Here is a 23,206-nt window from a genome sequence, read left to right as displayed (position 1 = left end):
TCTGGTCATTATCAGAGAGCCTTCTTCAGTTGCCTCCCCCATGAGAGGTCCGGAGGGTGGCAGCACGGAAGGGGCCTTTTCTGCGGTGGCTCCCTGTTCGTGGAATGCTCTCCCCAGGGAGGCCTGCCTGCCACCTTCATAACATGTCTTTAAGCACCAGGTGAAAACGTTTCTGCAACCAGGCATTGGCTGATAAACATTCCATGGCCTTTTACATCATGTCTGTAGGCAGCAGGCCCAGCTATACATTAGCAGGTCTGGAGCTCTGCATTCCTTGTTTGCAATATTTATACCCCAGTTTTCATTTCTCAGTGAAAATACAGGCAGAGAACAAAGAGTTTTCCAGGTGGTGTCCCATCCAGGCATTAAACAGGCCCAACTCTGGCTTAGTTTCAGCAAGGTGGGCTCCCTGTCATGTTCAATCCCACTGAAATTATTGCCCCGACCAGAAGGCATACTGGGAATAACAGCTGCGAGTTGCCCATCATGCTAATTTCCCACAATGCCTCAATGCAGCACCACTCCAAGGCATTGTGCTCAGTTAACACACGTCCACAAGTATTTTACAAACCAACTATGCATCATCCAGACTATAGAAAGGTGTGGCCCAGAGCTTTCCAAACCGTGTGTCGCGACATGTTAGTGTGCCGGCTGCAGTGTGTAGGTGTGTCGTGTAAACGCTCCCCACACTCCTCCCAGGGCTGGAAAGGGACTAGTTTAACCTCTGGTTTGCTAGTAAAACTGAATTATAAAACAATACAATCTCATCAAAAAGGTGTGACCAAATCAAGCCACATTAAGTTGTCTTACCTGTTATGGTCGCTTTGTTGATGGATGGTTGGTTACACATGGGTGACCGTCTGATAGAAAAGAGGGGGAAATGTAAGTCCTCAGCATAAAACCATTTTTATCAGTGTCACTGGTGATTTTTGGGGGAGGGGGGTAAGGATCATGACATCAGCACAGAATTAAGCTGCCACAGGCATCAGGAAGGGAATGGGAGAATTGAACATGTGGTTGCAATTTCATCTGTGGCCATGCATTTGATGCCACTTGCAATTTTGGACTCGGTGGGAAAAGGTTAGCATGGACAGCGCAGGACATGCATTTGGCCAGAAGCCATTCCAAACCTAGAACTAGCAGCTGGCTCATCATGTGTACAGCCCAGCTCACTGCAGTGACCTTTCTCTATGCTGTTATGTATCAGTGGACATCAGAGCACAGCCATGCTGGCTGAGACTCATGGGAGTTGTAGTCTGAACAGCTGAAGGACACCAGGTGGAGGAAGGCTAGTGTACATGGTAGAACGGAGTAATGACACAAAACGAAGGGAGATGTTGACATTTCTGCTGGTAAATGCTCATTCAGAAATTGCTAAATGGTGGCATTCTGCAGCAGGCCTGTCAACAGATTCACAATATGCTCAGGTGTGGTCCGTTGCTCTGGCCCAGAAATTGACCTGTCAGGGCAGCCAAAGGCAAGAGGAGTCCTTTATCCTATTACAACACTCGACATCCATTCATCTTCCATATGACAGGGTGATCAATTGAGACCACCTCCTCAGACCTCCAGAAACATCTGCAGGGACTTACTGGACTAGACTTAAATGTGCATTATAAACTTGTTCTATATAGTGGTTCTAACTTCAAGCTGCTGTTATGCTTTTCCCCCAAGAAATGACAGACTAGCTGCTATGGTTGTTGCTTATTGTATTTTGTATTAGGTTTATTATTTGTGGAAAAAGCAATAAAGCAAAAATGAAGGGAGCATTAACTCAAAACGTTAGGAAGGAGAAAAAGGCCACACTTACTTGCTAGGTGCTCGATCCGGCAGGTTGGTTAATGCAGCAAAATTATTCCGTACAGTACGTAAGCTGGCCAGCACCTGTAGCAAATAAAGTGGATGCTTCATTCTCAGTTTCACCAGGTGTGCTACCCATCTCTCTCAGCTCCATTGGTCAACAAGCCGAAGGCTTTCTAAACAATCTCTTAAAACTTTCCAGGATTATTTTGGTGTCTGAAGCCTTTGACCGTTACTTCACAATGAAGCTTTTGAAATGCAAGAACAATCATTTTGTCGCTTTCCTTCTCACAAAAGAAGCCATTATTTGTTTAAAAAGCAGCCTTGTTCAAAGAAGACAAAAATTCTGTATAAAACACTCTTTGTTTCTCTGAAATTACAGAGCTTTGAAAAGAATGGTCTACTGATGTCCAGTGCCATTTGCACCAGAATTATCCCAGCAGTTAACAACTGCACAATATGATCCTCTCACACTTGACATTCATATAAAGTTGTTATCAAATAAATCCACATCACCCTGATTTGCTGGCACCAAACAGGTGCGTGTGTGTGTGCGCATGCACAAACATTGGAAGCACACCTTTAAGTACCTGGACTGGAATAGTTGACGGAATAGTTTAGATCTAGTCATCTAAAATGGCAACAGTTTGGGGCATAGAATCTCAAATGCACTAGTACCTTGCACATTCACAAACTGCTGGTGTGGCACTGCGGATCACCTGTGTTGGGGCAGAGATGGCAAACAGTGTGCCCTTGCTTCAGACCCTCATTAAGAGGTGCTTTGCACCATCAGGGCTCACCATGCTTCAAAATCAGTTCACTGAACAGCATGGCAGTCTGATGTTCAAAGAAAAGAAGTTTCTTTTTTAAGTAAACTCCCACCTACCCACCCTTCCACGGGGTTATTGCATTTTCTTTGTGTGAGCCTATGCAGCTCCTTAGAGAACCAGTTTAATATAACAACTAGCATGTCAGATTAGGACTAGAGAGAGCTGGCTTCAAATCCCCACACAGCCATGAACTCACTGAGTGATCTTGGGCCGGTTCCGAACTCTCAGGCTGGGGACACACCATGCGCTTAAAGCGTATCCCCCTCCAAAGGATCATGGGAACTGTAGTTTGCACCTCACAGAGCCACAGTTCCCAGCACCCTTAACAAATCACATTTCCCAGGACCCCTTTCTGGGGAGGGGTGTGTGCTTCAAATGTATAGTGTGTATGCAGCCTCAGTTTAGTGCAGGCTTCCTCAACCTCGGCCCTCCAGATGTTTTTGGCCTACAACTCCCATGATCCCTAGCTAGCAGGACCAGGGGTCAGGGATGATGGGAATTGTAGTCTCAAAACATCTGGAGGGCCGAGGTTGAGAAAGTCTGGTTTAGCGTTATTGTGAGGATAAAATCTGAGGCAGAATCATTTCTACCACTTAGAGGAAAAGTGGGGTACAAATGTAGCAAACAAATACAGTGGTACCTTGGTTTAAGAACATCCCCGTTTGCGAACTATTCGGTATAAGAACTCTGCAAAACCGGAAGTAGTGTTCCAGTTAGTGAACTTTACCTCGGTCTACGAACGGAATCCGAATGGTGGAAGGGTACCGGTGGCAGGAGGCCTCATTTGGGAAAACGCGCTTTGTTTAAGAATGGCTTTGGTTTAAGAACAGATTTCCGGAACGGATTAAGTTCATAAACCAAGGTATCACTGTAAATAAAATTTAGATGGTAGACACCATCAGATTTCTTTCTAAGCACCTCTAAGCAATACAAGTTAGCCATGGAAGTGGTTCCATTTCAGAATGTTATTTTTGGAACATCATAGTAATAATAACAAAAGCTGTAGCTCATTCCAAGCCTGAAAACAGTTTCCCCTGTTTGATCCTTTCATATATGGCTACATCATGGTATGTGGAGCCTACCTGAGCAAACGGTGTCACAATCAAGTCATCTCCATGTCTGAAAAATAAAACAAACAGCAAAGTAATCAGTATCAGGTGGCTTTGCTCCCCTCCATCAGGTTCAAAATGATACATGATTCTTTATTCATCTTGTCCTCAACTACTTTCTCACCGTGGATTCATTCCAGCTGCGCTATCTGAAGTAACTTTGGGGTGGACAAGCACCTATGACTCCAGTGTGGCTTTTTTAAGACTTGCACACAGCTGTAGAGAACAGATAAGTGAGCAAAGATTGAGTGCTCAGGGTTGTGTTCCTTTAAACTCATGGAAATCCTGCATCCCAAAAAAACAAGCTAGGCATGCCCTGGCAGCTGGTAGCGCCCACAGTTACTTTTCATTGGAGAGGCCAGCCCACTGGAACACCAAAAGTGATTCGCATTAAGTGTTAACGAACGGATAACCATTTGCGAGGTTCGGACAAGCTAGTAACTGCAGATGACAGGGAAGTGTTTCATAGGCTAATAAAAACCCAGTAAAACTTTTCAACTGACTCACATGCCCTCAGTGTTACAGAGAGTGTGCTGTTGCTGGAGCAACCATACCCACATCACACTGTGACATAGGAGTAAAGTTATCAGGGTGACGTCTCTTAGCCGGAGGGGGGAGGGGGAAGCAAGGAGGTCACCCAGACTCTTGCGGGGGGGAAAACACCTTCCGTCAAGCCCAAAGTATTTATCACTCTCATATAAATAAAACTGCAGAGTAACACAAAAGTTGGCACATGGGTTACATATGAGTCTTTTCCTCTTAAGTTACTAGGGTCATTGGCCAACCTAAGAAGGACGTCAACTGGAGACATTACATAATATAGAAAAATCACTCATTATTTATTTATTTTTTAAATGGAAATGCTCTCGAAGAGGGAAACATTCAGGCCAAGCTTTCCAACACATTCTCACAAACTCCAGCAACCCATAATTGAATATGAATAAGACCTGCCAAAACATGCCTTGGGTAGATTCCAAACAGAGATAAAGGTGGCAATTCCGTGAAGAGCTAATTCCAGACGTAACCAACTACAAGATTGCAGCCTATGGCTCCATCTCTGACTGCGAGGGAGGAGAACCCTCGTAAAGGAACACAAATTGAACTGTTGCTTGTGCTATCTAGGATGAAAGACATGATTCTACTTAACTTCTGATACACAATCCTAGGATGGTGCTGTTGTGGTTTACACTGATGTCCTGTTTTTCCCCGTTACCTGCTCTGCAAGCCTCTGCAAGACATCCCCAGAAGATTCAACGCTATAGAGGATCATTGGAGCAACAACTAAACTCTGGTTCTATCATGAGAACGAGGCAGACATGTGAATAGCTCTTTTAACGAGCAAATCAGACCTTTCTTCTTGTTTCTGCTCACAGCAAGACTGTGAGATAGGTCAACCTCCTTTCCATTTTACAGACTTCTTGAAGCCACATAATAATTCCGTGCTCAAAGTAGGAGGATGTAAAACCAGACTCTGTAAAGTCAAGTGAGACCCTAGGGTGGGCTGAAAGGGGAAAATGACCCAACATGGCAGACTCTCAACATCTAAACAAAATCAAAACCTCTAACAAAGACAAGAAAACCAGAACTACCTCGCTGTCTCTTAAGCAGGCACAAACACGTTCACATGAATTGCCCTAACACTATAATCACCACACCAAGCTAGAGGAAGTCTGGCACCAATGAAGAAGCAATACAATATTTAAATGGTCTTATGAAACATACATTCAAACTGGCTATTAGAGACATGACAAATCAGCTGAGATTTAAGGACCTACATTGGCTCCCAGTATGTTTCCGAGCACAATTCAAAGTGTTGGTGCTGACCTTTAAAGCCCTAAACGGCCTCGGTCCAGTATACCTGAAGGAGCGTCTCCACCCCCATCGTTCTGCCCGGACGCTGAGGTCCAGCGCCGAGGGCCTTCTGGCGGTTCCCTCATTGCGAGAAGCAAAGCTACAGGGAACCAGGCAGAGGGCCTTCTCGGTAGTGGCGCCCGCCCTGTGGAACGCCCTTCCAGCAGATGTCAAAGCGATAAACAACTACCTGACATTCAGAAGACATCTTAAGGCAGCCCTGTTCAGGGAAGTTTTTAATCTGTGATATTTTACTGTAATTTTGGTTTTTATGGAAGCCGCCCAGAGTGGCTGGGAAGGCCCAGCCAGATGGGCGGGATATAAATAATAAATTATTATTATTATTATTATTATTATTATTATTATTATTATTAAGCCCAAGAGTCCATTAAATCCATGTTAACTGCTCTCAATTTGAGAGGGCAGCAACTATCAGTCTGTAGGACTAATCCAGCCCACTGGTTAGGGAACAGTCGCCAGTCAGAGAATTGTAGAGTTGGAAAGCACCATGAGAGTCATCTACATGTAGTCCATCTCCCTGCAATGCAGGAATCTTTTGCCCAATGTAGCACTTGAATCCACGACCTTGAGATTGGGAACCTCATGCTCTACTGAATTAGCTATATGAGAAGTGCGAGTGCCAAGTGTAGTGACACTCATAGGTAAAGAGATACCTTTGCTGTTGCCCTGCAAATCATCCAGCCATCTTCTGACAGATCCCAATCTACTCCCTGCCTGCCTCTGATCTTGGGAATCGGGCAGCACTCGTCAGTCTCCTGCAGGGAGTCACTGCTGTCAAGTGGTGGTAAGACTAGATCCACCATCAAATCTCCAAATCATTTTCTTTATTTTTAAAAAAGGAAGCAGCTACACCAGGGGTGGGGAATCTCTAGCCTGCACGCCAATCTTGGCCTGCCAGGGGATTCAGTTTGGCCTGCCAGGTCAGTTCCCCCAAACCAATGGTCCCCCAGCCATTAGCAGACATCCCTTGTGATGTCCGCTGATGGGTGGGAGGGTGGGGTTAAATCTGTATCACTGGCTACATAGAATGAAAGGGTTTAAGGTCAGTGAAAAAGAGGAGGATTGGTTTGAGAAGATATTGAATTATTTGAGTAGGTTTGAACAATTTGGGGCAATTAAAATGTTAAAAGTTAAATAAACCTCGTGGAAGGAGGAGTGTTAAGGTATATAGAAATGTACATATGGTTGATTTGAATATGTTATTATTGAATGTTATTGAATATGTAGTTTACTGAATATGTATATTATTGAATATTGTATACCCAATGTATCAGCCGCCTGGGGGATTTCACTGTTTGTGTGTTGATGGCTGGTTATATATATATAATATCTATATCAGTGGCTCTGCAGGAGTGCATAGCCATAGAATTGTAGAGCTGGAAGGGACCCTAAGGGTCATCTAGTCCAACCCCCGGCAATGCAGGAATCACAACTAAAGCATCCGTGATAGATGCCCATTCAATATCTGCTCTAAAAAGATTGATAGATATACATACCACACATACATATCACAAATATTCATTTGCTATGTTTTCAAAAGGTCAGATTAAAAAGCATATCCACCATGCTCAAGTCTGTAAACTAACATACTATATATATTTTAAATGTGTTCATGGGAGGGGGTGGTTACGGGCTTTTTATTATGTATTTTGTGCTTTTATCTTGCCTTTGAACGCTGTGAACCACCCTGAGATCTATGGGAGAAAGATGGTATACAAAGCTAATAAATAATAATCAGCACAGCTGCATTGTTCCGTTTCCCCCTGAGCACACGTAAACATAATGTGGGATCACACCCACTAGCCCTTGGCTTTGTGTGTTTGGCATGATCTGCAAAGAAGCCCACTGGCATATGATATGTGTGTGCACAGGCTTTGCACAAGCAAGGAGATTCCCTTGAATTTGGACCCTGCGGTGGCAAAGCACCTGCCTTGAATGCAGAAAGTGGATAGCTCAGTTGCTTAGAGCATGATGCTGACAATGCCAAGGTTGCAAGTCCAACCCCGTAAGAGAAAGTTGCGTATTCCTGCATTGCAGGGGGCTGGACTAGATGATCCTCAGGAACCCCTCCTAACCCTATGAGTCTATGAGTTAACCCCCTCCATGAGAAGGCTAGTAAACAACCTGTCTGAAATTGGCAGGAGCCGCTGACAGTCGATATACAGACCATACTGAGTTTATGCTTCAGTTTTGTGTGTTCCAATGAATAAGCAGCATCCCAGATTGCACATACAGAACCTACACACTTTGCACGTCCTTAGGGTAGAATAACAGAATTGGAAGGTTCTTCGTATGTCATCTAACCCCTTGCCAATGCAAGGGACACCCCCCCAGCATCCCTTTATAGGATAAGGTGGCCATATGGCATCTGCTTAAAAACTAATGAAGGAGAGCCCATCATCTTCAAAATCTGTCTCTTCCCCTGAAAAGCAGCTGCTACATCATAGAAGCTCTTCCTAATGTTTAGTCTAAATCCTTTTTAATTTTATTGTGTAAAGACAATGTCTTCCCAATCCACTACAGGTGTCAATCAGCTTAGTTATGCTAGGCTGATTGTCCTGTCGCTGCTCATTTTGCATACATTTAACCAATAAATTGTATTTTCACATCCTGCACCTTGACTTGATTCCACTGTTTTCAACCTTTTATCGATTCCTAGATAAGCCTGATAACGAAGGATGGAGTTTCTTGCACCTGATGAAGCAGATTCTAGACCACGAAAGCTTACGCCATGTGAATTTGAAAGACCTTTCAGACACAGCGTCAAATACTTACATATCACTGGCGATGGAGGAGTTCCTGGACATAGACTTTGGAGAGAGGTCATAGTCGCTATCGGACCGGTAGAGGAAGGATTCCCTCCGTTGACTGTGAACAAAGTTAGCCTGGAGAATGAGCCCTGATCCGGGGCTTGTCATGGGATCCAAGGGACTCCGTCCCGATGAGGTGCCATTGTCGACGTCGAAACTGCAAGAAAGGAAGAGAAGTTCAACACCACAGAGCTAACAGATCTTTGAGCCACACACATGAAAAAAGCTACTACCAAGGAACTCTTCTGCTACTTGGAAATCTCTTCCTCCTGGACCAAACCACAGCTGGTCATCCAATTAATGGCCAGTGTCCCTAAGCACATTAGAAATCTTGATAACAAGAAATTATAAAACAAAAGGGAGGCACCGCTATAACAACAACTGCCTTTTGTGCAACTCGCAAATGGGAAGAAAGCATTTTTATTTACTTTAGCTCAGCAAGATGCCATGGCAAATTGCACCTCTAACGTGCTGGCAGCACTGGAAACCTTGTATTTGATAAAGTGTCCCTTATTGTCAGTTGTACTTCCTGCAGACAAATATGCTGAAATCACAGCAGTGCAGAAATGGAGACTTAGTTTTTCCCCAACTGTTGATGATAGGGGAAGCCAGTGGAGGGACTGTTACCACTCCAGACTGCAAAGGGGGGCTCCCAGGATGGCATGCTATGCCACCCCAAGAAGGATGTTCTAAACTAGCATAGAAAACTAGAATAGAATCATAGAGCTGTAGAGTTGGAAGGGCCCAAGGGGGTCATCTATTCCAACCCTCTGTAAGGCAGGAATCCAGCCAATGACATTGTTACATATTTGGGGGTAAACCCTAGAAATTAAGAAATGCCAGGGTTTTGACCGATTGGGATATGGATTTAAGCGCAGAACTGTGCCTGAGTGGGAACTTAGGAAATTCCTGGGCTGGCTTATGCAAACCAACCTGGTCCAGCTATGGCTATAAAGAGTACAACAGAGGCCATTAACAGTACAAAGGAACTTCTCCACTTGCTCCCAGGTGTGAACGGAGACTGTGGATTTGGGAGAAAGGGGTTTTCTGGGAGGAAGAAGAATGGGAGAAAGAGCTGAGGTCCATCTTTGAGGGAAGAGGCCTGAAGGTTGCCTCTGCAAATGTGTATGCCGTAAGACAGGGGTCAGCAACATTTTCAGCTGTGGGCCGGTCCACTGTCCCTCAGACCATGTGGTGGGTTGGACTATATTTTTTGGGGGGGAAATGAATGAATTCCTATGCCCCACAAATAACCCAGATATGTATTTTAAATAAAAGCACACATTCTGCTCATGGAAAAACACCAGGTAGGCCCCACAAATAACCCAGAGATGCATTTTAAATATAAGGACCCATTCTACTCATGTAAAAACACACTAATTCCTGGACCATCCGTGGGCTGGATTGAGAAGACGATTGGGCCGCATTCAGCCCCTGGGCCTTAGGTTGGTGACCACTGCCGTAAGATCTGGACTCCCTCCATGCAGACCGAAAGTGTAAATAGGTGAATGAACCATATTTCCTAAAGCACAGCAGTATTTGTTCTAGTCTTGCTGGCACTTCAAGGAGCCACTGCTGCCCGACTTAAGCACAGTTCAGAGGGAGCAGGGTCTCCTCCTCCTCAGGCCAGAGGTTTCACAGCTGGCTCCCTCAACTCTTCTGCCGTGGACTCAGGCAGCAGGAAATGGGAAGTGTCAGGGTCAATACTGACGGCAGTCAGTTTTCTTCTTCAGCCTCCTGACAAGTGCTTTTGTCATCTGCCCCATAATCCCTTTTACGGAAGATGCAAAATCTTCATCCCAGGAGGTTGGACCTGCAACTTTCTACAAGGAAGTTGAGACTGCTGAGCTGCGGCCTCTTACTCCTGTGCAAAGGAAGGCATGCAGAGAGCTGCCCACATCCACAGAAAGGAGCAAGGAACTTATTGGAGGTAGAAAATGCATGTGCGCATTGGAGTCCTTGTGCCCACAAGAGGGCACTAGATGCACTTGACTCAGGGCTGCTACAGTAAGCCTTGGATGTTTACTATGCTGCTGAAACAGGAGAGCAATCTAAGCACATTTTAAACTTATCAATACTATGTACTGACAACTGCAGCAAATACACTTCCATGTACTATGTAGGTACAGTAATTTGTTTTCAGTTAAGGCCCAATCCATGCAAAATGACACCCAGCCAGGTGGCCTCAGCTTCCTCCGCCCATCTCTCTTCAGAGTGTTGCAATCACACTATTTGCATCAATCAAACCGCAAGAGAACCCACTCCAGAGAAATAGCTCCCCACACCTGCATTGCTATAGTAATGCATGAAAAGATGCAAGCATTCTTGAGGGCTGAGCTACAGCTTCTTTTTTTCCTGGAATTTCACCAAATAATATTTTTTGCTCAGGCTTAAAAGTAATGCAGAACTAAAACTACATGCCCCCCAATCTTATCAATAAGGTTAAAAACCAAACAAATGGGAAACTGCTATTCATGTGAGCTTAATACAGTGGTACCTCGGGTTAGAGACGCTTCGGGTTACAAACTCCGCTAACCAGGAAGTGGTTGTTAAGAACGTTGCCCCCAGATAAGAATGGAAATTGTGTGTCAGTGGTGCAGCGGCAGCAGGAGGCTCCATTAGCAAAAGCACACCTCAGGTTAAGAACCATTTCAGGTTAAGAACGGACCTCTAGAATGAATTAAGTTCTTAACCCGAGGTACCAAATGTGTCACTGGCAATTGATTCAGGGTTTTGTTTTGCTTTAGCTTATGAAATTTTCCATGGAAAGAGTAAACCCTTGTGGAGGAAAACTTGCAAAGTTGTCAATTTATAATCTGAGACATGAACACACTTGTTTCACAAAGCTACAACATGGAACACCTGCAATTTGCCAGTAATCCAGGTGTTTCTGTTGCAGTATAAAACTATGGACACTAGATGGGAGTCTAAAACAAGGAAACTAGCTTCTGGCAGATACATTCGGATTTTGATTTAATACGGTTTGCTTCCAGACGGGGGCTTAATACTGTAAAAGGGCCATTCAGATATTGCAAGCAGGTTGTTGGCAAATGGGACTACTTTTTAATTCTTCAGAAGGAATAAATCTGGATTAAAAGGGGAGCGGGGATACAGGCTAGTATTTTGACACTGGCACCGTCATGTGGATGCTGCGATAAAACAAATGCATGTATGAGAAGCACCCAATTGATGCAGAGCCCTGATGAGTACATCTTGTAAAACATTGTTTTCTAGGACCTATGAACAAAGCAATACCACAGAGTGACAAGGAGGGCAGATGCGGTCAAGAAATCTTGCCAGGTAATGAGCATTTCTATAGAACTTCTCAGTTTATTGAGATTTAAATGCCTGACCCCATTTGTCAGTTGCTGAATAAGGCCTGGGCTGGTAAGATATTGGAATGCTTGTTACCATAATATGTGAGAAAGCATACTCACATGTGGCAGCTCCAGCTCAGCGGTAAAATAACTGGTTTGTGGAAAGAAGTTTCAATCCCTGGTGCCTCCAGGTGGGGCTGGGAACAGCCCCAATTTGAAACCCTAAAAAGCTACTGCTAGTAGACAATACAGAGCTAGATAGCTTAATGATATGATGCAGTACAAAGCATCTTCTTATTTTCCAGTGTGCTTCCAACTGAGATGTTTTCTCTGACCAGTGAATAGCTGCATTCTGTACAATTTTCTGTACAATTTTCACCAATTTAGAGGATATTTAGAAAGCCGTATTTGTGGAATTTTGGCTGATGCCTTGGAAAGTACTACAATATCCATTAAATGGCTGGTGAGTCCGGCCAAATGGTTGGTTAAATGGTCGGTTTATTGAGTGACAGAAGTCCGCTCACCTCTCTTGGTGCGGTGGCATTGCTGGACGGAAGAGGCTTCACTGAGGACCCGATGGTGGAATTCAAACGGCACTGCCTTTCCTGATAGGCGGTGGGGGCATAAGCCCCCGTCGCCTATCAGGAGCTGGATCCTAACCTGCACCCTGCATTGGTGAATGGAGATGCAGGATGGGATGTGGGCTATGCCAGGGGGCAGAGCCGATGGAGCCGACAGTGGTCTTCCCTCGGATCCACCCCTTGCCCATTTAAGCAGCCCACACCTGGGGCACAGCCTGTTTGTTCCTGCGCTGGGTTTCCGCATTCCACCCACCCATGGTTTATGCTGATAAGTCAATGACTTTGCTGTGGCTATGGTGGTTGCTGTTCTTTACGGGGTCAGGTAAGAATTTGCCCACTGGGATAACTGGCTCTTACCTGGTGGTTTTGCCTGTCTCACAGCAATTCGTCACAACTGGTTGGGCATTGGGGAAATCCCTTGTTTTGGACGGAGGGGAGGGTGTAGTCCCCACCTGCCCCTCCAAATGCTGGGGTATCCCCTTAAAGGAATCTGGGGGGAGTGGCCATGTCCGTGTGCCCGGGGGGGCCAGGGCCGAAGGCACTCCCCCAGACAGCAGTCCCTGCGGGGTTGACCTATTTGATGTACGTCTTAGGAACCCCCACCTGGATTGACCACACGTCACTTTCGGTGGGTGGGCCGGAAGTATTTTGATTGCCCCACGGCCAAGCCAAATCTTTTTCATCTGTATTCAATAAAGTTGTGGCCTGTTTTTACCCCAAACCAGGTCTTATTGGTCTCTTTTTTATATGGGTTGGGGTATGGGAAGTCCGATGCCTTGTCCTGCAAGTCATTTTTGTTTGGTTTCAGAATGGTTTGAGACAAGCTTTCACTAAAATCCAAACCATCTGCATTTGTTTATGCAAAGGTTGCACCATTTCCATGACATGGAGGCATGCCCTGCCCTCAACTTTCCCAGGCCGAATAAGACCATGGCTCCATCTAACTACATACAGTTTGGCAGTAGCTCTCCAAGATTTCAAACAAGGGATCTCCCTGGAGATGATAAACTATTGAACCTTAGACCTTTTGTATGAAAAGTATGAATAATGCTGAGTTAAGGCCTTCCCGTACATTTAAAACTAGGGCAGTCCATCATGTCTCCAGCCGCAGAGTTGAGTGTGCATTATTCCACTGATCGCAGGGGATTTTAATCACCTAAAGGTAAAGGTAAAGGTACCCCTGCCCGTACGGGCCAGTCTTGACAGACTCTGGGGTTGTGCGCCCATCTCACTTAAGAGGCCAGGGGCCAGCGCTGTCCGGAGACACTTCCGGGTCACGTGGCCAGCGTGACATCGCTGCTCTGGCCAGAGCCAGAGCCAGAGCCAGAGCCGCACACGGAAACGCCGTTTACCTTCCCGCTAGTAAGCGGTCCCTATTTATCTACTTGCACCCGAGGGTGCTTTCGAACTGCTAGGTTGGCAGGCGCTGGGACCAAACGACGGGAGCGCACCCCGCCGCAGGGATTCGAATCGCCGACCTTTCGATCAGTAAGCCCTAGGCGCTGAGGCTTTAACCCACAGCGCCACCTGCATCCCTAGCTAGGTTTAATCACCTAGCAATGCTTTAATTGATTAATTGCATGGATTAATTAATTCAAGCTTGCACCTCTCCTAAGCAAACGAAAAACACTGGGTGATTTTGAACACCCTCTGTCGATTCCTAAAAGGCTTCAGCTTTACCTGCCTGAACATAAATCAGTTATTCTCCCTGCGCGGTCATAAACTTGCAAAGAAGCCTTATCCTAGAGGATAAAAATCCTTTCCTGGTCCAGCGAGCAGGAACCATACTTTTGCACACTCACTCTGGCGAGTTTAAAGGCCAGCTCTGCATCCCATGGTCTGAAGTTGCCTTGTTTAGAAACTGACCATAGTTTGCAATAAACTGGCCCTGATGACACAACAAACTGAGATCCAAGGAAACGGGGAGAGATGTAGCTGAAGTCCTCCTCTTGGCCATGTGAGAGGAGGAGAAGAAATGATGGAGCACACAAACTCAAAGCTCATGGTGGCTCCTTTCTGCTGTTGCATGACTTGCTAAGCCATGATTTTGCACGGCATATGAACAAGGCCAGTAAGTATGAAAACTGGTTTGGATTCATAAACAGTTTATCTAGATTACTGTCACAAACATTTAGAACTGCAATGCAATTTCTATAACAGGAATGCAACTACAAATATATAAGTTGGAAAAAAAGTTTTGTTTTTCCATATGGCATTTGCATGCACAAATATTGCTTCCCCCAGAGATCCCTCAATCAAATTTGCCCACTGAAAAGACAGAAACAATTTCAGTCCCTCATAATATTTTCACAGCAAAGAAAGCATACTTTTCTCACTCAGGGAGTGAGAGTTGTGCTTGTGGGTCTTCGCTCAGCAAAGAATAAGAAGCAAGATTTCAAGTCTCTGGAATGGTGACATCTTGTGGGGAGCCAGATTCACCCTGCCAGGTGTCCCCATTTGTCCTGTGACTTGGATTTCAGCCAAGTCACACCCACCTGACCTCCATCAGGTGTGGGGAAGGTAAGGGTGGGGCTTGGCCAAAAGCGGCTTTGCAGGCACTGCCAATCCCTTGCACAGGGTTTCCAAAGCACCTGACATCCAGCTGTTTATTGGATGTTTTGAAAGTGCTGCATGAAGTGCTTTGTAAGCCCTGTGTTCCACGACTGCCAAGCCCAGGACTCACAAAGCACTTTGATAAGCACTTCTCAAATGCCCAACAAACAGCTGGTTGTAAGGCATTCGGGAGAAACAGGTGTCAATCATTCATTTGATGTCATTGTGGCATCAGAAGATTCACCCATCAGTCAAAGCGAGCCTGCAGGGGTGGGCTGGGGTGTTGTGGGGTGATAAAAGATCTGGCCTGCTGGGCCAAAAATATTCCTTATTCCTGATATAGAGTGTACAGTTGTGACTAATTTCACACCTTTCAAAAGAAGAAAAGGTTAAGGTGTTTAGTTATACTGATGGGAATTACTAATTGGGGATATGACAATGTCATGTTATTTATTTTTGCAAAAAGAAAAAAAGCCTTAAATGCTCTAACCTTTCTTCAAAGGAAGGAGTGCTAATCTCTTGATCATTTTGACTGTCCTTCTGCAGCTTTTTCAGAGCTAGAGCTAGGATTGTGGTTATCACCATATGTTGTGGTGAATATGACATTTCCCTGTGTTAATACCACATCCTCCACAATCCTCTCCATCGTATTTCCCTTTGTGAAGAAGTATTTCCTTTGTCAGTCCTGAACCTACTTCCAATAAACTGGGTACCCATTTGACTGTGTGCCTTTTCCTGCTCCAACATAATGACAATGGTTTATGAAATGATGATTGGCAATGCAGGTAGAGTTTTTCCCCTACTCGCATCATTGCTAGAAGGAATCCAGTTAACAAATGAATCCCTTTTCCATACAACATAAAGTGACGACCTGTAGCTTAGATAGGTTTGGGGTTTTAAGACATCTCTATTTCATTTCAAACTAAATATACAGGTTCTCATTAGGCTTTGGTTAAGGAAAGGGGTGTAGTTCAGTCACAGAGCATCTGCTTTGAGTGCAGAAGTTTCCTGGTTCAATACTTGGCATCTCCAGGTATGGCTGGGAATGTTCCCAGTCTGAAATCCTGGAGAGTCTCTGCCAATCACTGAGGACAATACTGAGCTAGATGAACCAATAGTCTGCCTCAGTATAAGGGGGTGACGAGAAAAGGGGGTGGAAGAAAGTGCCAGTATGTGTAACCTTACCACCAATTATGAGGAAATGCAGCCCTCAACAGTGAAAAGGTGACCCACCTTAATATGCCATTAAGCGGTTGCCTCTAAATACAAAGTTTCTATTTAACTGTCATGACTAACAGCTTTTAATAGAACTGTCATTCAAGATTTTTTCTAATTATTTTTAATGTGAGCAACAGCAGTTAAGGGATGGTCACTTCTTGCTTGTTAGCAGGGGCATGTGGCAGACTGGTGATGGAACTGGACAGATCTGCCAGACAATTCCTGTAATTTCTTACTTTCACTTTTACTTAGGTGGTGGGGCTCACTTATCAACAAATCTAGGAAGGTAGGAACCACCACAAGTTGTTTCTTGGAATCGGCAATATCCTGTGTGGCTCCAATTTAAAACTGGATGTTTCTGATCCCGAAAGAATATAACAGTGGTACCTTGGTTCTCGAATTGAATCAGTTTGACTCCCAGAATGGTTCAAAAACCAAGGAACGGCTTCCGATTGGCTGCAGGAGCTTCCTGCAGCCAATCAGAAGCTGTGGAGGACGTTCAGCTTCCAAGGAACATTCACAAACCGGAACACTCACTTCCGGGATTGCAACGTCCAGGAGCCAATTTGTTTGACAACTAAGCTGTTTGACTACCAAGGTACCACTGTACTCTCAACTTTAGAAGTTCCACTTTAACCCACAATTTACTTTGATTATATTTTCCTTTGTCAGTAGGTGAGAGAAGCAGTAAGGACTTGGGTCAAGGCAACTGCAGGAGATGAGAAAGACGCCACTTTAGCCTACTTCCCATGCCCTCATCCCTATCTTCAGTGAACAGGTAAAGGGATAATAGATCTTACCCTTTGGCCCCACCTTCATCCTGCATGTGCCTTCTTGTGCTGCCCGTCTACTTTCACACACTGACTGGGATATGAAAATGGAGTCTATTCACATACAGCTCTAGATGCAAAAAGGGTCTCTGCATATTTGACTGGAAACCCTGGCTCAACTAGTGTTCCCAGTCACATGCACAGGCCCATCGTATGTTTCCTCTTTCCTCTCAAGGCACAAAGATCAGGAGCAAGGGCAGAGGGGAAAGCACCTCTTTCCCATTGTAATCCGATGCATATCTACCTGAAACTAAGTCCCACTGTGTTCAGCAGGGCTTATCCTATGTATAGGATGCCCCATCCACAACCCTGGAGAACTGGTGCCGTGATTCAGCATAATAAACATTGAGCTAGGTGGACCATTGCTCCAGCTCAGTATAAGACAGCTTCCTATGCTACCGTGATTTGTAAGCATGTGCAGAACTGAAAACTTAATAAAATGACTGCAATTTGCATGAGCAACCTATGCATACTGTCAGGGAACTGCCATCGGCTCAGGGGCGAGAGGGGAAAAGCCGGATGGATTACAGAGAGCCCCCAAAGATTGTGGGAAGCAGCACCTCCTCAGCAGAGGAGAGTAGCCACACCTCTAGTGGAGAGGAGATGCAGGGCTCAGAGGAGGCAAAAGGGTGCCAGACACCTTGCCTGAGCAAAGTGGGGAGGAGAGAGGTCCCCTGTTACCCACGCCTTCCTTGCGCAGTAGGCTTCTGCGCCGAGAGGGGAGGCGTAGCCTGGGCGTCAAGAAACTACTCTGCTGGAAGGTTTAAGGACCGCCCACTCTCAGATTCTGCCAGTGAATGAGAGAATGATTGCTCTCAAGCAACCAACCTATACCTCTTACACATACGATGTCTTCAGCTGCGAGGCACAAACGCCAAAAGCATATTACCAAAACGAAAGACTCATCACCAAAGCAAATGAACAACAAGCATTCAATTTGCTGAGCTACATCTAAGTAGCAAGCGCTGCAGCGTTCCAAGAGCCAGTCCCCAAAGAACGGAAGATGAGATAAAACAGAGCTTAGTGCTGCAATTCTCTTAATTCCCCATCTTGCCAAAATAAATGGCTTAAGAGCCATTGAGCAACAGAGACACAAAATTGTGATTTTAGATTCCTTACAGATGCCAGAAAGATTCCTAAGAGAATGCTGCATGATGCTTCTGAAAGTGGCCTTTTAATGAGGCCACCAGCAAAGGAAAGAATCACAGCAGCAAACTCCAGCAATTGCACTCAATTCCGACTTGTGGGTTTCCCATCGGCATCTAGTTTGACACTGAGAGAAGAGCATGTGGCACCAGACAGGCCTTTGGTCTAAGGTGGCAACGTGCCCTACTCTACAGAGAATCACCCTCTATTTTCAAGGCCTGTCTGCTATTTGAAGATGTCCTCTATTTGAAGGTTGCCCACTCCAAGTCTGTTTTGAAAGATAAGAAACCATGAGAGAGAGAGAGAGAGAGAGAGAGAGAGAGAGAGAGAGAGCGCAGCAGGAACCTTGAAATTGCCTGTCTACAGTTAGCAGCACCTGGCCAGCAGACTGAGGAAGAAGACAAATTGCCTGTAGTCTCCCCCGCTATGGTGAGAGGTGCTGAATTTGTATTTAAATCACAGCATTATTATTATTATTATTATTATTATTATTATATTATTATTATTATTATTATTATTATTATTATTATTATTACTTCTTTAAAAGGCATCACCCTATGCAGGCTGGTTTTTTCTTTTTTGGCGATGTATAACTGCCCCCCCCCCACTTTGATCTGATGTAGCAGGACTCTTCTTGCCTGCCAAACGCTGGGGTTGCCTTTTATTATTATTATTATTTCTCTCTCTCTTGCCTCTGAGTGTTTGTTTATAGATTGGTGCCCAGTGACAGTCCTTGACAGTTTCTTGAGGTGCATTTTCAAGGGTATGGCTCCCTTTAAAGTGCTTGGAGCCATGCGCTAAAACAGTTATTTCCTAAGTTCTAGTTCTCAGGCTGCATTATTGCTGATTTTAAAAATCTGTTTCTTTAAAATAAATGAAAACAAACCACGCCAGTTGACAAAACTTTGATAAAAACAATTGAATAAAACGCACATTTAAGGGGGTGGAAGAGCATGACTCATCACACAAGCTTATTTTGAATTCTCTCTTGGGAAAGATGGAGGGCACAAGGAGAAGGGGACGACAGGACAAGATGGTTGGACAGTGTTCTCGAAGCTACTAAAATGTGTTTAACAAAACTGCAGGAGGCAGTGGAAGACAGGAGTGCCTGGCATGCTCTGGTCATAGGGTCACGAAGAGTCGGACACAACTAAATGACTAAACAACAACAGAGCTTGGAGAAAAGGCGAGGAAGAGGTGCTGTGGCAGAAGTTTATTAAAAATATCCATGGCATGGAGAAAGTAGACAGGGAAAAGCTTTTCTCCCTCTCTTACAACTCTAGAATCTGTAGACATCTAAGGAAGCTGAATGTTGGGAGATTCAGGACAGATTTTATTTATTATTATTTTAAAGCACTTCTTCACGCAGTACAGAGGTACCTCAGGTTAAGAACTTAATTTGTTCTGGAGGTCCGTTCTTAACCTGAAACTGTTCTTAACCTGAGGTACCATTTTAGCTAATGGGGCCTCCTGCTGCCGCCATGTGATTTCTGTTCTCATCCTGAAGCAAAGTTCTTAACCCGAGGTACTATTTCTGGGTTAGCGGAGTCTGTAACCTGAAGTGTCTGTAACCCGAGGTACCACTGTACACAGTCAAACCATGGAACTGGCTCCCCCAGGCGGCAGGGATGGCTGCCAACGTGGATGGTTGTAAAAGAGGATTAGACTTTATGGAGAGGATTTATGGAGAAGGCTATCAATGGCTACTGGCCATAGTGGCTCTGCTCTGTCTCCACAGCCCAAGGCAGCAATGCTTCTGAATACCAGTTGCTCAAAACCCCAGGAGGGGAGAGATCTCTTGTGTTTGGGCCCTTCTTGTGGATTTCCCACAGGAATCTGGCTAGTCACTGTGAGAACAGGATGCTGGACGAGATGAGTCACTCCCTCAATCCTGGAAGCTCTTCTCGTGTTTTTATGTACCGTACTTTGGTTTTTCCCTAGAACTCTGAGCTCCACTAAGCAGCGTCTGTTGCAAATGGCATCCATTTCAAATTAAAGGATTCTGAGCCCAGTGAGTTGTTCGGAGTACCAGAACTGAACTGAGTTCATAGCCCTTCCCTGGAAAAACCCACTCCTGGTTTTCTCTGCTTCCACCTTCTTGATTTCAGCGTGATAATTCTGGGTATTGGGGGAGGGCTCCATTTTGTTGTTGCCAATGCTAATCCACCAGAAATACCTGGTGAGCTACTTCAAATCATTATGAGATCTACCGACAGATCCTAATCCACCTTCTGCTTGTGTTGGCCCTATGTATTTTTAATCTTTTGTTGGAAGCAGCCCAGGGTGGCTGGGGAAACCCAGCCAGATGGGCAGGGTATAAAAAATAAATTATTATTATTATTATTATTATTATTATTATTATTATTATTATTATTACGTCTTCCTGTTTCTCTCTAGACTATTTGTGTGCTGCAACTGCTTATGCAGAAACTAACAAATATAATATTTCAGAGTAGTTTGAATGACAAATGATTGTTAAAAGGCTAACATAGCGGAACATATTTATGTTACTGAAATAAAAAGGAATAGATCTAGATTTGCTCAGTCCTTGTGAAAAGGATTTCTAGTATGCATTAAGACATGTTGCTTTTTCTGGGGGCAGCTAATTACGATTCCTTCAGGGAGTAAGTTCCATTGAAAAGGATTATTCATTTATACTTTGTTTACTTAAATCCACATATTCATTGCATGATGATCAACAAATTAGTTCAGGATTTTATTTTCATTTTTGGAAAAAAACACACCAAAAACCCCAATACTGAACTTTCAAATATTATGTTCTAATGTGACGCTTGTGGCTATTTGTACATGCAAAAAAACCCAGCACTGAATGTTCTTGTGCCGGATTCACTTTAGTTTTGATCAAGAGCAAAGATAAAGAACATTGTGTTTAAGGCACAAGCAGGTTTTCGTCTGACCAAGTGCTGCTCTTAAAAATAAATAAATTAAAAATTAACCACTTCTCGGGCCAAGTCCCATGAGAAATGACAACTTCTGGTTTCCTTCACCAAAAGCTTTTATGAGACCCAGCTTAACTGTAGTTAACAGTGAATAAAAAAGTGAAATTAGAGTTGTTTGCCAAGTCCAAACACAAATTAGAAAATAAGCTTTGAAGTTTCCTTGGAATTCAAAGGACCTAGAACTCGCCCAGGGGACGAGAGAGAGAAAGAGAATTATATTGGGCTGCAAGCCAGAGACATATGTACAGAGGTCCAGGCACACAGTTGGGGACTTATTCCAAGTCCAAGGAAAAGGCCAAGATAAAGCATCTTCCCCTCCATCACAGCAGCTCTCAGAGGGTACCTGTGCTCTGACACAGTGTGCTTGCCCTTCCCTATCAAAAGTGATGGATATACACAAAGTTCGGATCAGCTGGACTGTAGTCCTGATCTGAGTAACATGAATAACTCCTTATTGCTCTGGCCTATGGGCTTCTTTATTTGCTTCTTTATTTTTTACATGAATATGCAAGGATTGCCACTTATTTACCACCAGAAAAAAAGCGCACAAAAGAGGATGCAGATATGTACAGAATTTGCATATGTCAATTAACATGTATAGATATTTAGAAACAATTGCTGTAATTTAAACAGAAATGCAGTACAGTGGTACCTCAGGTTAAGAACTTAATTCGTTCTGGAGGTCCATTCTTAACCTGAAACTGTTCTTAACCTGAGGTACCACTTTAGCTAATGGGGCCTCCCGCTGCCGCCGCGCGATTTCTGTTCTCATCCTGAAGCAAAGTTCTTAACCCGAGGTACTATTTCTGGGTTAGCGGAGTCTGTAACCTGAAGCGTATGTAACCTGAAGCGTATGTAACCCAAGGTACCACTGTACATCATAGCGTGGAAGACTGTGACCAGGTATGTTTTGTGGCTGCCCAGGTGCTGCTAAATATTGATGGGTAACTCTCAGGCTATTTCCAGTCTCACTTTTTAGGTCTCTATATCTTTAAACAGCACTTGGGCTATGAAACACTTTGAATAGAGAAAATGCTTCATAATAATTCTGCAAATTCACAGGAGCTGGTTTCACCGGGTTAGTTTCAGGGTTGCAGGGAGTGGGCAACCCCCTCCACCCAGCAACCTCCTCTGCCTCCTAAAAAAAAGCAGTTTCAGAACCCTTGGGAACATCATGGGAGGAGCTGCAGCAGGAAGTAGACCATGGTGAAATCGCCTCCCTTTCCTCCAGAGGAAAGCTTTGGCAGGATCTGAGTCCTGTCCACAAGCTAGGAGCCAGTCCACTGAGTGTAAGAAGCACAGAAATAAATCTTTGTTGGAACAAGAACATAAGGAGGGCCTTAGCATGGCCAATGATCAGGCGTGATGGGAGTTGTAGTTCAACAGAATCTGGAGGGTCCCACATTGGCTACCCCTAGACCAGCTCCATATAGTTCAACATCCTACTTCTAGATGCTACCAGAAAGCTTACATCATGCCACAAAACTAACAGCTCTCCCCTCCATCGTCTGCCCTCCAACAATGGGCAATTCACAGTCATAATACCTCCACACATTTGTCTAAACTTGTGACCATAACTACATGTTGTAGCAGTGAATACCATAATTTAATAATGGGTTGCTTCGCGAATGGCAAATGCTAGGCTGTCCTAGATAAAGCTAGCAAATCACAGAACACACGTCAAAATATTTCATGCACAAAGGAATACCCTTGAGATTTTATCCTATCCACCTCTACTTAATGTAACTTCAGATGGATTTTCTTAAGTAGAAAGAGACTCAAATAAAAGCCTTACTGTCATTTAATCAAATAACGCTGCCCATGTGTGAATTTAAAACAAAAACATTTTTCTCTCGTGCAAATTCTTTAAACCCTTGAGTGCCTTTAAAAGAAAAACAAGCATTCTAGCACAAAAATATTGCTTACTATAAATACACCAGATGCATAGTAAAACCACCTAACATTAGATGAGGATATTACTGTCCATTCTCAGCAGGATCCAAGTATACATTTGACTTTATTTTTAATGCATTTTTCTCTTTAGCACTATGATTCAACAAGATAAAGCCCACTGCATCTATTACTGCAATTTATAACTTTAAAATGGGTTGGTACACAAAACATACACTTGGCCCTCCAGCTGTTTTGGGTCCTCCAGCTGTTTTGGGACTACAATTCCC

The 23,206-nt window shown here is 44.3% G+C and overlaps 1 protein-coding gene across 9 annotated transcripts in view; it reads right to left on the bottom strand.

Moving 5' to 3' along the window:
* PDE4D (phosphodiesterase 4D) overlaps positions 1-23,206 on the bottom strand; it is a 645,912-nt gene that overhangs the window by 104,800 nt on the left and 517,906 nt on the right. For 8 of the 9 annotated variants that reach the window (XM_079995470.1, XM_079995472.1, XM_079995474.1 and 5 more), the window contains 4 exons: positions 8,387-8,578; positions 3,713-3,749; positions 1,811-1,884; positions 811-860 (listed from right to left, as the gene is read on the bottom strand). In XM_079995470.1, the coding sequence (XP_079851596.1) occupies positions 811-860; positions 1,811-1,884; positions 3,713-3,749; positions 8,387-8,578 (353 nt within the window). Of the gene's footprint in view, positions 1-810; positions 861-1,810; positions 1,885-3,712; positions 3,750-3,863; positions 4,033-8,386; positions 8,579-23,206 lie in introns of those variants that run through there. The other variant, XM_079995479.1, reaches the window with a different exon arrangement.

The sequence above is a fragment of the Podarcis cretensis genome (assembly GCF_951804945.1).
Source record: "Podarcis cretensis genome assembly, chromosome: 11".
In the NCBI taxonomy this organism is placed as follows: Eukaryota; Metazoa; Chordata; class Lepidosauria; order Squamata; family Lacertidae; genus Podarcis; species Podarcis cretensis.
Note: the sequence above shows the minus strand (reverse complement) of the source record. Positions and strands in the feature narration are given on the sequence as shown.